The sequence below is a fragment of the Schistocerca gregaria genome, chromosome X (assembly GCF_023897955.1).
Source record: "Schistocerca gregaria isolate iqSchGreg1 chromosome X, iqSchGreg1.2, whole genome shotgun sequence".
NCBI classification, from domain to species: domain Eukaryota; kingdom Metazoa; phylum Arthropoda; class Insecta; order Orthoptera; family Acrididae; genus Schistocerca; species Schistocerca gregaria.
The window spans coordinates 805,310,673-805,328,281 of NC_064931.1; the positions used below are offsets into that span (position 1 = coordinate 805,310,673).

General features: G+C 43.5%; 1 protein-coding gene across 1 annotated transcript in view; it reads right to left on the reverse strand.

Moving 5' to 3' along the window:
• Positions 1-17,609, reverse strand: part of LOC126298331 (dynein axonemal heavy chain 7-like) — a 1,150,327-nt gene that overhangs the window by 897,457 nt on the left and 235,261 nt on the right. Inside the window, exon 16 of the mRNA XM_049989626.1 lies at positions 9,104-9,343. Within this exon, the coding sequence (XP_049845583.1) occupies positions 9,104-9,343 (240 nt within the window). The remainder of the gene's footprint in view (positions 1-9,103; positions 9,344-17,609) is intronic.

The window sequence follows — 17,609 nt, forward strand, 5'->3', positions numbered from 1 at the left end:
GACACCCCAGGAGCAACAGTGTCCCTAATTTGCTGGGAAGTGGCGGTGCGGTCCCCTACGGCACTGCGTAGGATCCTACGGTCTTGGCGTGCATCCGTGCGTCGCTGCGGTCCGGTCCCAGGTCGACGGGCACGTGCACCTTCCGTCGACCACTGGCGACAACATCGATGTACTGTGGAGACCTCACGCCCCACGTGTTGAGCAATTCTGCGGTACGTCCACCCGGCCTCCCGCATGCCCACTATACGCCCTCGCTCAAAGTCCGTCAACTGCACATACGGTTCACGTCCACGCTGTCGCGGCATGCTACCAGTGTTAAAGACTGCGATGGAGCTCCGTATGCCACGGCAAACTGGCTGACACTGACGGCGGCGGTGCACAAATGCTGCGCAGCTAGCGCCATTCGACGGGCAACACCGCGGTTCCTGGTGTGTCCGCTTTGCTGTGCGTGTGATCATTGCTTGTACAGCCCTCTCGCAGTGTCCGGAGCAAGTATGGTGGGTCTGACACACCGGTGTCAATGTGTTCTTTTTTCCATTTCCAGGAGTGTATTAAACACGTAGTTCGTGGTCTATGTATCATACCAAAAACGAAAAAATTAACATAATACATCTTTTACTTAGAAGTCTGCGTGTGGTATACCACAAAGCAATTCAGCGGCGGGTGGCGAATAGTAAACAGCACACAAACTACACGTTAAGTGTCTGATCCACATTTCGTTACAGCACTAAAGGTAGTTCACTTGAAAACGCCCATTAATTACCACCCTATATATGGCGCAGTGCATATTAATTTTAGTGTGATATGTAACAGGAACCAACACGTGTAAGTGTTCAGTTCACAGTACGTTGCACCGCATGAAGTAATTCGTTTGAAAAAGCCTACTCGTTCACAATGTGTGGCTTTCTGCGTATCAATTTTACTGTGAAGAGCAATAGCAGCTAATATACGAAATAAGTAATAACAACCAGTTCCCAAAACGCACTTCAGTTCCTTAATCACAATTTACAACACCACAGAAAACAGTTCATTTAGAATCTGGTTCATGCAGTACGTTGCCGTCCGTATGTCATTTCAGCGGAAAATTGTAGACAGAGCACACGTTGCGTGCAAACGTTGAAACCATAGTTAACTGCAACGTGGAAAAAAGCCCACCTAAAAAGAGTGCTTTTATTTCATGGTCTGTTCCTAGCACTTCACGTAATAATTCAAGAAAGATAGAGGATTGCAATTCGATTGTAGGAAAAGGAAGAGAAAGAAAAATAGTCGATGAATATGGACAGCGAGAAAGGAATGGAAAAGGAAGAAGTCTGGTAGAATTCTTAATAGAGCATAATTTTAAGCACCGCTAACACTTGGTTTAAGAATCATGCAAGAAGGCTGTATAAATGGATGAGGCCTGGGGACACTGGAAAGCTTTGGATTGGTTATTGGAAATACAGAGATTACGGAACCAGATTTTAAGCTTAAGACATATCCAGGGACAGATGTGGACTCTGACCACAATTTATTGCTTATGAACTGTAGATCGAAACTGAAGAAACTAAAAAGAAAAAAATAGGAAATTGAGGAGATGGGCCTGGAGAAGGTGAAAGAACCAGAGGTCGTTGGGGTTTCAGAGGGAGTATTACACAACGGTTGAATAGAACAGGGGAAAGGAACACAGTAGAAGACGAATGGGTAGTTTTGAGAGACGAAACAGAGAAGGTAGCAGAAGATCAAATATGTAAAACGACAAGGCCTAGTAGAAATCCGTGGATAACACAGGAGGAATTGAATTTAATTGATGAAAGGAGAAAATATAAAAATGTAGCAAAGGAAGCAGCCAAAGAGGAATATAAACGTTTAAAAAATAAGATTGACAGAAAGTGCAAAATAGCTAAGTAAGAATCGCTAAAGGACATATGTAACGATTTAGAAGCATCTTTCAGTATGGGAAAAATCAGACACCACCTACAGTAAAATTAAAGACACTTTTGGAAAAAAAGAGAAGCGACTGTATGAAGATCAGTAGCTCAGATGGAAAACCACATCTAAACAAGGAAGGGATAGCTGAAAGATGGAAGTATTATATAGTAGGTCTGTACAATGGAGTTGAAGTTGAAGGTAATATTATAGCAATGACAGGGGACGTAGATCAGGATGAGATGGAAGATACGATCCTAAAAGACCTTAGTCGAGACAAGACACCGGGAGTAAACGGCATTCCATCAGAAATTCTGACAGCCTTAGGAGACCCAGCCATGCCGGAACTCTTTCATCTGATGTGCAAGAAGTGTGAGACAGGCAAAACACCCTCAGTCGTCAATAAGAAAGTAGTAATTCCAACTCTAAAGGAAGCAGTTGTTGACAGGTGTGAAAATTACCGAAATATCAGTTTAATAAGACACGGTTGCAAAATACTGACACGAATTATTCACAGAAGAGCGCAAAGCCGACGTCGGCAAAGATTAGTTTGTATGTCGGAGGAATGTCAGAACACGCGACAATGTTGACTGGAATACTCTCTTTGAAATTCTAAAGGTAGCAAGGCTGAAATACGGCGAGCGAAAGGCTGTTTACTACTTGTATGGCAACCAGACGGCAATTATTAGAGCCGTGAAAGGAAAGCAGAGGTTGAGAAGGGAGTGAGACAGGGTTGTAGCCTATCACAGATGTTAATCAACCTGTATATTGAGCAAGCGGTGAAGGAAACCAAAGAAAATTAGAAGTAGGAATTAAAATTCAGGGAGAGGAAACAAAAACCTTGAGGTTTGCCGACGACATTGTAATTCTGTCGCGACAGCAAAAGACTTGGAAGAGTACGGAATGGACAGTGTCTTGAAATGAGGGTATAAGATGAACGTCAACAAAAGCAAAACAAGGATAATGGAATATAGTCGAAATAAATCAGTTGATGCTGAGGGAATTAGATTAGGAAACCAGACACTTATAGCAGTAGATTGGTTTAGTCATTTGGGCAGCAAAATAAGTCATGATGGCCAGGGTAGAGTGAATATAAAATGTGGACCGGCAATGGCAAGAAAAGCGTTTCTGAAGAGGAGAAATTTGTTAACATCACATATGGACTTAGGAAGGCTTTTATGAAGGTATTTGTCTGGAGTGTAGCCATGTATGGAAGTGAAATGGTGCTACAGAAGAATGCTGAAGACTGGCAGATCACGTAACAAATGAAGAAGTATTCAATAGAATTGTGGAGACAACAAATTTGTGGCACAACTTGACTAAAGGAAGGAATCATTGATATGACGCATTCTGAGACATCAAGGGATCACCAATTTAATATTGTAGGGAAGCGTGAGGGGTAAAAACTGTAGAGGGAGACTATGAGGCGAATATAGTCAGCAGATTCAGAAGTGTGTAGGTTGCAGTAATTATTCGGACATGAAGAGGCTTGCACAGGTTAGGGTGGCATAGAGAGCTCCATCTTTGGACTCAAGTCCACAACAATTAGTAAACACACTTTATTTACCGCGAGTCATTTTGTATTCCACATCTAAATAAACGAATATTCTCTCATATACATTATGTTATCAAAAGTATCCGGACACCCCCAAAAACATAGGTTTTTCACATTAGGTGCATTGTGCTGCCACCTACTGCCAGGTACTCCATATCAGCGACCTCAGTAGTCATTAGACGTAGTGAGAGAGCAGAATCGGGAACTCCGCGGAACTCACGGACTTCGAACGTGCTCAGGTGATTGGGTGTCACTTGCGTCATACGTCTGTACCCGAGATTTCCACACTCCTAAACATCCATAGGCCAACTGTTTCCGATGTGATAATAAAGTGGAAACATGAAGGGCCACGTACAGCACAAAAGCGTACAGGCCGTCATCGTCTGTTGAACGACAGAGACCGCCGACAGTTGAAGAGGATCTTAATGTGTAATAGGCAGACATCTATCCAGAATATCAAACAGGAATTCCAAATTGCAACAGGATCCACTGCAAGTACTATGACAGTTAGACGGGAGGTTAGAAAACTTGGATATCATGGTCGAGCAGCTGCTCATGAACCACACATCACGCCGGTAAATGCCAAACGAAGCCTCGGTTGGTGTAAGGAGCGTAAACATTGGACGATTGAACAGTGGAAAAACGTTGTGTGGAGCGACGAATTAGGGTGCACAATGTGGCGATCCGATGGCAGTGTGTGGGTATGGTGAATGCCCGATGAACGTCATCTGGCAACGTGTGTAGTGCGAACAGTAAAGTTCTGAGACGGTGGTGTTATTGTGAGGTCGTGTTTTGTTGCTTTCACTGGCACTATCACAGCACAGGCCTACACTGATGTTTTAAGCACCTTCTTGCTTCCCACTGTTGAAGAGCAATTCGGGGATGGCGACTGCGTCTTTCAACACGATCGAGCACCTGTTCATAAAGCACGGCCTGTGGCGGAGTGGTTACACAACAATAACATCCCTGTAATGGACTGGCCTGCACAGAGTGCTGACCTGAATCCTACAGAACACCTCTGGGATGTTTTGGAACGCCGACTTCTTGGCAGGTCTCACCGACCAACACCGATACTTGTCCTCAGTGCAGGAATCCGTGAAGAATGGGCTGCCATTCCCCAAGAAACCTTCCAGCAACTGAATGAACGTATTCCTGCGAGAGTGGAAGCTATCATCAAGGCTAAGGGTGGGCCAACACCGTACTGAATTCCAGCATTACCGATACCAGGTGCCACGAACATTTTCAGCTATGTATCCGGATAGTTGTGATCAAATAGTGTAGTTACGTTTCGCGCACCATGCGCCGCACATTCACAACAATGGGTGTCCTCACCTCCATCCAAAGTGTTTTAGTACCGCTTCACATAACGAACTATGGAAATACTGAGCTCGTACCTCTTACAAAATATTAAATAAATTACAATCCTTTTACTTTGCACACAGAGATACAATTTTACGCCCATAGAAATATTTTGCTCAAAAGTATAAAGTGTGTAAGCACACAATGGGATAAAATGTAAAATAATAATTCCGTAGATGGAGCTTATAGAATATATGTAGAAGGCAACAGATAACCTGACACACGTTATTATAGAGAAAAAAAAGGAAAAAGCTTATTTCATGGTAGTAGTATCTTCATAAGATACCACTAAAAATGTCATAACTGAAGACTTAACTAATATACTTTAATACAAAGGGGTTGAAACCAAAATACTTGCAAAATATTCACAAAAACCAGCAGCTTACATAAGGAGATTTCGTGAAGTTTCAGGATTTTGTTTTTTTGAGATGTTAAAACCTGTCATGCTATTCACACATACATTTCCTGATCAAATAGTTAAAGGCGTATGTGTGTACAGAGGCAACGCTATCCTACAAATTTAAGATGGAGAAAGGTAGTCTTCCTCAGCTATATCTCATCTGTATAAGGGTATAAAATTATATTTGGGCGAACGCAGGCAGTGTGATTAGAATATTGTCAATATGAAAAACTCGCATTACAAATATTAGCAAAATTTCTTAACTCTTTCATGTTTTATGTTACAGAATCGTTTACCTTTAATTGAACAATCCAGAATTATTTGAAGGGAACAATTTCTTATAACAAATGTATAAAATCAAAATTAAATGAAATTTTATGTTTCTCTCTTAGGGATTAGATCCCTAATCACAGGTCTCACTTGTTGTAACATAAAATCCATAACAAAATAGAAGACAGAAACTTCCAATGTATAGATTTTGCAAGTGCACAAAGAACAAATACACTAATGTTGTACAGAATTAGTGTTAACTGGTAAGAATTTTAAGAGGCTGATAGTGCTTTTCGTGAAGGGTAAAACGAAAACGTCAGTTCAATATGCTGGCCGGTGTGGCCGAGCGGTTCTAGGCGCTTCAGTTTGGAACCGCGTGACCGCTACGGTCCAGGTTCGAATCCTGCCTCGGGCATGGGTGTGTGTGATGTCCTTAGGTTAGTTAGGTTTAATTACTTCTAAGTCCTAGGCGACTGATGACCTCAGCAGTTAAGTCGCATAGTGATCAGAGCCATTTGAACCATTCAGTTCAATGCTTTGAATTAAGATTAATTTCCGTATTCGGGGTAATATACGAAAGGTATTCAATAAGTAATGCAAGACCTTTTTCCTAGGCCAATTTCGGTTGAAAAATGTTGAATCTGTTGGGACGTCGTGGAATATTGCAGCTTCAACCATTGAACGAGAGCTTCATGAAGTTCCGATAAGTGGCTGCGCTATACGTAGGCGTCTGTAACGGAGGTAAGCTCCAAGCAGAGGGCTATCTTTGAGGTTTCTTTGGTTGGAAACCAGAGCATGACAGACATTTCTAGGCACTTGCAGAATGTCTACGGGATCTGGCAGTGAAAAAGAACACTGTGAGCCATTGGGCGAGGCGTCTCACTGCAACAGGGTCGCGCAAACCTGTCCAATTTCCCGCTTGCCAGCCGGCTGCACATAGCTGTGACTCCCGCAATGCTGAGACGTGTGGACACTCTCATTCGAGCTGATTGACGGATCGCAATCAAACACCTAGCTGCACAACTGGACGTCTCTATTGGTAGTGCTGACATACTCGTCCACCAGTTGGGGTATTCAATGATGTGTACTCACTGGCTTCCTCACCACCTAACAAAATACAACAAAAGCAACGAAGGACCATTTGTGCGGAATTGATTGTGCATTACGAGGCTGATCGTGTCAATTTTTATCGAACATTGTAGCAGGTGATGAAACACGAGTTCATCACTTCGAACCGGAAACAAAGCTGCAGTCCATGGAGTGGCATCCACCACCTCTCCTTCGAAGAAAAAGTGCAAAGCCACACCCTCAGCTGGTAAAGTCATTTAGACGGATCGCAATCAAACACCTAGCTGCACAACTGGACGTCTCTATTGGTAGTGCTGACATACTCGTCCACCAGTTGGGGTATTCAATGATGTGTACTCACTGGCTTCCTCACCACCTAACAAAATACAACAAAAGCAACGAAGGACCATTTGTGCGGAATTGATTGTGCATTACGAGGCTGATCGTGTCAATTTTTATCGAACATTGTAGCAGGTGATGAAACACGAGTTCATCACTTCGAACCGGAAACAAAGCTGCAGTCCATGGAGTGGCACCCACCACCTCTCCTTCGAAGAAAAAGTGCAAAGCCACACCCTCAGCTGGTAAAGTCATTTAGACGATCTTCTGGGACTCTGATGGGGCTATTCTGTTTGATGTCCTTCCTCATGGGGCAATGAACAACTCTGAAGTCTATTGCGTTACCCTTAGGAAATTGAAGAAACGACTTGAGCACTTTCGTCGCCACAAAAATGCTAGCGAGCTTTTCTTGTCCGTGACAACGCAAGGCCTCACACAAGTCTGCACACCCGAAAGGAGTTAAAAAAAAACTTCATTGGACTATTCTTCCTTATCCACCCAACAGACGAAACCACATACCTTCAGACTTCCATCTGTATGGCCCAATAAAGGCTGCACTCCGCGGAAAGCAGTACGTGGTTGATGGGGAGGTTATTGGTGCAGGAAGACATTGGCTCCGATGTGGAGCAGTAGAATGGTTGTGCCATGCATGGCATACAGGCCCTCCTAGTAAGATAGCGCAAGGTCATAGCATAGAACGGAGATTATGTTGAAAAATAGGATTTTTTAGCCAAAAGAGCGGGGAATAATACAGTGCATTGGAATCGTGAATAAAACTAACCTACTTTCAGAAGAAAAATGTGTTGCATTGCTTGTTGAACACCCCTCGTGTACTGTACCTAAATTATACGATTTATCTTCAGGAAAAATTGTGAACTGAAGGGTCCCATACACAGCAAATCAATTGTTTAACTTTTCACATAGTAACATAATCCATCACGAAAAATGGATTCAAGGGAAATTTAGCGAAATAGAGTCATATGGATAAAGAACTTCCTTGTTTCATACTTGGAGAGAGCATAGACGCAACAGTAGCTCAATTCCCAAATGCTGCTTAGGGCAGTGGACACAGGCGACCATGTAATTGTCATCTTCCTCAATTTGACCAAAACGTTTGGCACAGTAAACCATAACATTCTGCTAAAAAGAATGGATACTTTAGAAATATCGCGAAAGGAAGGATGGGGAAGGAAATCGGCCAGACTCTTTCCAAAAGAACCATGCCGACACTTGCCTAGAGCTTCTTGATGAAAGTCACGGAAAACCTATATCCAGATGGCTTGACGGGAATTCGAACTGTCGTCCTTCAGTGTGCTAATGACTGCTACAACAGAATAGACATGTAGGGTCTACAGACATGTAACGTAAGATAATAAAAACTGTGTGTACGTATTTGTGTCTATTTAAATTAAATATATTTGTGTATAGTTAGGCAGTATCTATTTGTGTATATGTAAATGATGACATCCTTATAATGGATATGTGCTACAAGTAATTAATAAATAAATAGGAGCTTAACGAGATAGTAAAATTTTCATTTTATTCTCTAATAAGTGCATCCTTTGTTGAACAGAAATAATGTGTATAGGCAAGTTTTAATGAACTTGCCCTGAGTTATTTTTGGCACTTTCGGTAACTTATAAGGAGTCTGTAAATAAAATACAGGCTGTTAGTGATATTTCCGGTTTGATGTTATGTTTCTTTCTTCAGTATCTGTCAGGTTATGGGCAGGTACACTAAATAATAAACGAAGCAAGGTACAGGTGTCATCAATACAAAGGTTTGTTTGAACATCACATTTCTTTAAGAGATATGGTCCTGTTGGAGGTGGTATGTTGTTGCCTTTCTCTGACCGTGGAACTGATTGACCCATCATACTACAGGGGGACCTGCAGTTGAACATGGACTCCAAACCACAGTACAACTCTGTGTTTCTCATGTTAACCAAGGTTGTCAGAAGTAAAGGAAGTGGTAAGTGACAGATAAATATCCTCGGAACGACTATAGAGGGAGTCCAAAACCTTTGGATCCATCATTTAGCACTTAACTACTAAACCATGGAGCTATCTGAAGTGCAATGTAACAATTAACACACTATTTGAGACCTATGCCTTCTAATCTTTGTTTAGTTTGCTACGGAAGCATTAAGGTGTGCATGTACTGCCTCCTCAAATTTGTTAAAGATTACTTTAATATACTCAGCTTACCTTCAGGTTGTCGGGAAGTTCCTGACGGTTTACTTGACCAGAGTGCATAGTGATACAGATATAACATGAAGGACTTAGGTGAAGTTGTGTTCCTTCAAAATTAAATTTTGAGGAATGTGATTGCAGTGCTTTAGTAATGCACATTATTTTTTGTGCCACAACAGACAACACTTTCATACTAATTCGATGAAATTCATCAAAGCAGACCCACGCTCCTGATGCAGCAAGGCCCATGAAGAACTGCAATGATATGACAAACAAGCATTCAAAATACAAGAGATAAGGAAAACCCATTTAATCCTCAAATTAGTGACAAAGTTATGTTTGTAAACCAAATTTGTTTAGTGTATGAAACAGCATTTCATTAATGTCATTTTTTATTTATCAAACACATAGTAATATGCAATAGGCTGACAATACTTGTTTGGAAAAAAAGTATTTACATAGTAGAAAGTGAAGCAGTTTATGAATGAAAGGTGTACATCTTTCTAGATATTATATGAGAGACACCTTCGTGAAATCGTCGAAGTCAGCTGATTTGTTGCAGTTTAGGAGTAATGCAAGGACTGAACAGTTGATGCCTGTCCGTTGTATTCAGTGTAACGTATTTGGTCATTCAGCCCCTTGTGATGAATCAGTAGCAGTGAAATGTTTCACTTGTAACAATTTTGAGGACGTAGCCAGACAATGTCGAGATCCAGGTGGCTCATGGTTAGCCAGATGCAGTAGGATAGTAATACGAGTAGGTGTAGAATGTTCCACCTGTATTAATTTATGTTATTTCCCCTTGTTCTTCTGAGTCACAAAAATGAGTAAAGGCGAGACAATGGTAAAATCCGAGACACAGAGTGTCATCAGAGTTGAGGCTACAGAAATTATTAGTTAATGAGGTAGCTTAGTTTAGGGCAGGCAAGGTAACCTTATGTAATAGTTTGGCAGAGAAATGTGATCAAGTGGAGATACTGAAATCACAAAATTTAGGAGTTTATTCAGCTGTTGCCTACGTTGCTTTTCCCTTCTCTGATAGGGCGTCTGAGCATGTGTTAGTGTTTCTAGACGATCTCCAGTTGGTTTGTCGGTAAAAAAATTATTGCAGACTGCAAAATTGCGTTTAACGGGAGAGCTGAAGTTGTTTATGAGGAGCACAGAAGTACTGTGAAGTGAAGTGGAGAAGCTTTTGATCAGCAGAGGCAGCAGTTGGGTCAGCGGTATAGGATACAAAACAGAGCATGGATTTTTCGTGAACAGTTGGGTATGTTGTCAAGAGAGCATAATGAGGCACTGGAAAACTTTGCGCATAGAATTAGGAAGATAAAGGTACACTCTTATGAATTGTCACAGAATGATGAGATGAGCAAAGTGGCACTGCAAGATGCCAGGCAACATCACTTGATGCTGTTGGAGGGGTTCAGAACTAGAAACGTGGAGGATGTTGCTCACAGGGGCGCCTAACGATCTCCACTCAGGGGTCCTATTGGCGTTGAAGTACGAGGAAATCAATAAATTGACGGAGGTGAGGGATCGAAGACACCTGTTTGTATCAAATGTAAAGTGTATTAATTTTGGCCGAACGGGGCATGTGCAGAGGCAATACTACCAGCCACGAAGAAGTGATGTGGATAACAGGGGTTACCAGAAATTTAACGGGAAAGCTAGTAGGGGAGATGTAGGTCATCGACAGGGCTACGAGAGTAGTGGTAGAGGTAGTCCAGAGGGTTGGAAAAATCCGTTAACCTTAAGAGGGAGCCCCAGAGCCATCAACAGGATTTCTGGGGTAAAAATAAATTAAGTGAAAACGAATGCAGAGGGGTAATGCTAGAGACTATAACGCTTTTCTTGGCCACAAGAGCGCATATGTCAGTGGCCTCAAGAGAGTTAGTGTGTAGGAGTCGTTGGATAACGATATACGAGAGTTGGGGTCCATAATGAAGAAGTTTTCGATTGAGACGCCGAGGTTATACTGTGTGTGGACGTGGGGCATGACTGTGTAGCGGGAGGCACTGGAAAGTCACTGTGGGTGAATTTGAAGCCCAAGTTACCAGTTAATGTGATGGGTATAGTGGTATTCATGAAAGATAATGAAGTAGTGGATACAGCATGTTGTTTAATAAAGCGATGTATTGTATGCGCACATGAGAGGGACGCAGGCAAGGTAGTACCCATAAATAAATATAATTTTAGCGCCGAGGAAGCGAAGTTAGCCCGCCCGGATAGCCGCACTGTCTAAAGCGCTGCTTTCCGAGCAGGAAGGCATGCCAGTCCCCTGACGGATTAGCGTCGAGGTCTGGTCTGCGGGCCAACCTGTGGATGGTTTTTAAGGTGGTTTTCCATCTGCCTCGACGAATGCGAGCTGGTTCCCCTTAGTCCGCCTCAGTTACACGATGTCGGTGATAGCTGCGCAAACACTGAAACACTGTCTCTACGCACGCGCACACCACAATTACTCTACCATGCAAACATTTTGGGTTACACTCGTCTGGTCGCCTGGGGGCCGAACAACAACAATCATGGGTTCAGTGTGGGGCTGTGGTGGGCTGGGTGGACTGCTGTGGCCTGTTGTGGGGTTGTGAACCACTGAGGACTAAGGCGGCACGAAGCCTCTCCGTCTTTTCTAGGTCCCCGGTTCAATACACACACAATCCACAATACAAGTGAAGTTATTGAAAGGAGCATTGTTGGCCATATAGGAGATTCCAGATGAGGAATATGGCCGCATAGTGAGATAGAGACGGATAGAGAGGACGTGAAGACTTGCTGCTGGAGTTTCAAGATAAATTTTTTCACAAGGGCCATTGCCTGCTACACCAGGCACGTAGCACAGGCTTCCAATGTGAGTGTGTGAATTCCTAACGGATCAAACTGCTAAGGTCATCGGTCTCTAGACTTACGCACTACTTAAACTAACGTATGCTAAGAACAACACACACCCATGCCCAATGGATGACTCGAACCTCCGGCGGGAGGGGCAGCGCCATCCGTGACAGGGCGCCTTAAACCGCGCGTCCACAACGCGTGGCGCTTCCAATGTGGAACGGAGCACAGGTTTACTGAGGACCATAAACTACCATGGTTACTGCAACCAGTATTAGAAGAATTTATAAATCAACAGTTGGCCGATGGGTAATAGAGGAGAGCAAAAGCCCCTTCGGGGCAGGAATCGTAATCGTGCCCGAGAATGCTGAAGATGGCTCTAGGAAGTATAGCTTCTGTCGTCATTACAGCAACTTACACACTAAGATGCGTAGCGGATTCGGAACATCACGTAGACGATAGATAGTATAGGGCAATGCCAGTACTTCTCGACAATGGACTTAGTAAATTCTATCTACTGGAAGTCTCTCTGGAGGATAGACCGAAAATAGCGTTTCTGCACGGTGGGGTCGTTACCAATATAGAAGGATGCCTTTTTGGTTCAAGAATGCGGCGGAAACATTCCACTGGTTGTTGGACGGGGTGCTGAGAGATTTGCAATCACAGTATTGTCTACTGTATCTCGAAGAAATAAATATTCTTTTCGAAAGATATGCTAGAAAATGGACAACATCTGGGGGAAGTATTGAAGAGGCTACAAATAGGTCGTTTGACACTCAGCAAGGAAAAATGACACTTTGCGCTGGAAGAAGTCACCTATTAAGGATCACGTCATTGGTAAGGATGATATGAGGACGGATCCGAGGTTAGTACGAGCAGTACAAGTTTCTCCAGTACCACGAACAACCACGGAATTGCAATCTTTTCTCAGTCTCACAAATTATTATAAGACATTTTTGAGGGGATCTGGAGATATAGTACGACTACTTACCCAGTTGTTAAGCAAGGGTGTTGGTTTTGTATGGTCAGAAGAATGCCAGGGAGGATTTTTCGAACTGAAGAAAGCATTAATGTCGAGTCTGGTGTTGATGTTTCCAGAACTTCATATATTGTCATGTGATGCGTCGTGTGTCCTCAGTCAGAAAATTAGGTGGTATATATATATATATATATATATATATATATATATATATATATATATATATGTGTGTGTGTGTGTGTGTGTGTGAGTGTGCTTAGCTTAGTGTACGTAGTAAAGTATTTTCGTTTTTACCTACAAGATCGAAAATTCTGAGTAGTAACTCACGATGCTACGATGCTGCCTTGGAGCAGTAGCTACGTTTGAAGGACCCATGCCGTAGACTGAAGAGTTTGCAACTGAAACTCAGTGAACTTGAGTATGAAATAGTCCACAAACATGAGATAAAACACGGAAGTGCGGACAGATTGTACAGAAAGACAGCGGCTACATAAGCACTTGGTCAGGACTTTAAGGAATGGCAGGCTACACCGAGAGACGGAGAGGAATGTAAGCAATACAGCAAGCAGGAGCACTTCAGCATGCATGATGCTTTGTTGTGCAGAGAGACAAAATTAGGTCCGTGGACGATTGTGCCAGCACTGCTGAAAGAGAAGGTGTTGCGTGAAATGCGTCATGGTGTCTTGTCGGGATATGGGAGTTGCAGAGCAATGAATCAGCGAGTGGCAGAGAAAAACTGGTGGAAGAATAGAGAGGGTTTTGTGGATCAATATGGTAGGAGTTGTGTAGAGTGTGCGCCGCGGGCTGGTATTGTTGAAAACGGTTGCCAGAGGCTGCGTAACCATTTAATTTTATTGCAGTGGTCATATTAAACCGGACAGAAGCGGGTAATCGTTTTGTGCTGATCATAACAGATCATTTCTCCCGTTACGTGGAGATGGTGTCAGTGCTGGACCAGGTATTGGTCGCAATTCCACAAGCACTGGTGAACAGGTGGATATTAAAGTTTGTGGTGCCAAGAACGATAATTACGTACCAGGAGACAAACTGCATGTCATACCTGATGGAAGAGTTGTGTCGGTTACTAAGAGCGAAGAAATTAAGAACAACTCCACTTTATCCTCATCCTCAGACATGATTAGGCAAAAGGGGGCAGGAACGGCGAGTCAACTCGACAGTCGCAAGAAGGTTGGAGAAGGGTCCAGTGAGCAAATACAAAGGCGTTAGAGACACAACAGGATGCAGTGAAGCGAGTGGGAACGTTGCCACAGTACAGAGTGGGACAGTGGGTGATGTTATATAACCCTTATACTGTGAAGGGAAAGACGAAGAAGTTTGTAACACGGTATCAGAGCCCTTACCAAGTCACTGAGACTTATTCACCGGTAAATTGTCTAGGAGGTCAACAGTTGTGCATATTGCGCATTTACGACCATTCAAGGGTGCGCCAAAAGCGACTCCACAGGAAATGCGAATGAATATAAGGGAGGTCCGAGGAAGAAGAAACCTAGGAACGGACGTACTTGTGTGAAGACGTACTGTCTGGGTGGCAATGGTCCCTATCCTCAGGTTGCCGTAAGGTGGAGCTCCAGAGATGAATAATACTAGTATTGGCACTGCTGTACCTCTTCATTGGAGGCGGAGTGGGGACGGTGCAGGATCGCCACTTGAACAGAGGACTTGTACTTTCTAAGCAACTAAATGTAATAATGCCCGGGCATAGTTGGTTTCTGAGCTTAGTTTTTAGTATGTTTGGGAAGTCCAAAATGAGGTAAGGAGGCTTGAAGAGGTGTTCTCAGGGGTTCAAGAGCGAGCAGAAATGGGGTGCTCAGGTCAGTCGCCAAGGAACATAGGAAGTTACACGGGGCGTATGAGCGTTTCGAATGGCACATGAAGCAGGTAAGCATAGCAGTGCCAGCAGTCATCGAGCCACCCGAGGGTAATGCAAACTTCGTTTGGGACAGAAGTCGTAAGTGACGTCCACACATTGAATGACTTTGGGAGCCGCGAAATAGCTGGCCGAGGCGAACAGAGGTATAGCGGAATGCCATTCCACGCCGATCATGAATCTTGAGAGTCGGGTGCTAAACAACACACACATGGTTCAGCAGCTTTGCAAGGATCATATGAATTAAGCCAGGGCTTCAGCTAGTACTTTAAATCTAGAATTGTAAGCCGTGAAAACATGAATGCAGGTACTGGATGTGAAGATAACACCAACAAGATTGTTGCGATCCTTGGGAAATAGCATTTAGGATGCAAGAGTGGAGCTGTCAGACTTATAGGAAGGTTCACTGGCAGTTAATTGTATCTGGTCATTTTGTCCCCTGAGTAGTATCCCTGAGCAGCATTTGGAATAATCAGGAAAAGTTGCGGCCGGAACTGCAGCTAGTAGTGAAGACGTGTAGCCAGAAACTGTCTTTCTGCTACCGTAGTACAGCAATGGAGGTAATAACGGATAATGCATGATTGTACATATCAGTTAGGAAACCGGTAGCGAACACGCACGCGCTATTTAAATGTTACGCGGTGTACACCAACGCGGTGAAATAAGCGACCGTGGGAAAGTTCGTGAAAGTGAAAGAAGAGGTGGTATTACTAGTAGCGGAAGATGGCGATCGACATGTGGTGATGACCGAGGGTGAGCTTCAGCAGTGACAGATTGGGATGGTTACGATATGCTCGGCACATGATGTCATCACTTGTGGAAGTGCATGTGCCACACAGTTATTTAGATGTAGACTGGAGGAACTTCCGCGTTGGAAAGGGGTGATGGAGCCGAAACCGTATGTTTAGAGATTAGATTTCCACTGGATGTTCTCAATACGTGACAACATGGTAGTGGTAGCCAGTTGCTATGAACCGGGGAAGATCATGGCGGTAAAACGTTTAGAGTTGCGGGGCAGTGTATTGTTGATCAATAGGACCAAATGGGACATTAGAGGACCTATGTTCCATTTGCCAGCCATTATGATGGGAGTGATTCTGTTAAATATATCCCAGTCACAGCTGTATTCTCCAAACGAAGCCCTAGACAGATTGTCCAAGCGGAACCTTACCTTCCATAACGTCACCAGGGAAAACAGCCTGGACCATTTTTTAAATCAGATGATACCCACGCAGGAGGGGCGAATCAAAGCAGAAAAATTGCTGCCGTGTGGAAGTCATTATCGAGATGGCAGACGTCAAGTAACCGTGACCCTAAGTGTCGCAATTCCTAGCGCCATAGTGACTGACAAGTATCTGTGACGATGAAAACTCAGAGTTCTCATCCAGGGACAAACAGAGTTCCTGTGGAATAGATTCGCTGAGCAGGGGATGGAGAGTAGTTCTTTAAGTTCAGGATTAGCTCGATAATAGTCTTGTGAATAGAAACCACAAGTCTAGTAATAAATATATTCGTCTGTAGAGTAAGAGGTAGAGTTATTTTAGTGGAAAACAGGTCAAAGACAGACCCGAAGAGCCAGGTCTTCTCCTTTGGGGAGTGTAGCGCCGCTACCAAGTCTTTGGACGGGAAATTGGAAGTCTTTAGCAAACGTAAGGAGTGATAGTATGGAAGCAGCCGTAAAGTGTTGCGTTAACAGTCACGGGTCGGTAGCTGCCACTGTGGTGACATGTGGAACGCAATAACAGACACGCCAGTGGATTGCGAAGCAAGGATAGCCGAGTACAGCAGTAAACGGCACAGCACAACGGTAATTGTGCAGCAATTGTGCGAGCCTCTTGTTAGGATGATGTGATGAAGTGCCGGATTTTTCTGAGACAAATGGGCACTGTAGACAGATAAATAAATATGAATTTTAATGCAGGAAGCACTTCTCGTCTCCAAAAACCAGCTGCAACACCACAACGCCAGAGCTACGCCAGACAGGGAGACGACTGGGCACCGTCAGCAACATCCATGGGTTCGAGACTGGGTGGCGCCTACTGCCGGCAGTATATCCTTCACGGAACTTGGTGCTACAGCCCCGCCGACCTACCACAACCAAGGCTAATTCCTAGTAGGACTTGGCTCCACAGCACCAGCCGCCTTCCGACCCCTGTCCGAGGACAGTGAGTTGAACATCGCATAAGGCAGACTTCACAGCCACCACTGCAGACACGTGTGAAGCCGAGGAGCTGTCTCCAAGTTGAACCGGCCAAAGAATCATCAAATCACCGCAAATCCTGCTGATACATCATCATCTAGATTAGGGACAAAAGAAAGAACTGAGGACAAACTACAGACTCCACTGCCAGAGGTTTAAACAACAAAGTCGGTGAAGAAAAGCAAACGTCCAGCTACAGATACATTATTGTCCACAGCAGCGACATCTGGAGAGACAACCAAGGATACATCGGAGACTGCAGTATCATTGGATGATAGAACATAAGCAGAATTTAGGAAACAAGCAGCTATAGAGCTGAGTGGCAGAATTATAAGACCCAAGAAGCCCTAATATCTCAATGACCATGATTCTTCTTATATGTACAGGTATGAAATAAAGCATAAGAGCACATAAAGTCTCAGAAGTAAAAGCTCCTTATCAACGAATTTTACACCAAGATGTGTAGTAATCCGCTACGAAATAGAAGAAACACAATTACTAATTGCTTTCAAAATACGAGAGATTTTTGTAATTAGCGAACATGGACTTCAAGAAAATGAAATTAAATGCACAGCATTTCTGGTTATAAAATAATTGCATAATTTATCAGGCAGGTGCATGAAGGAGG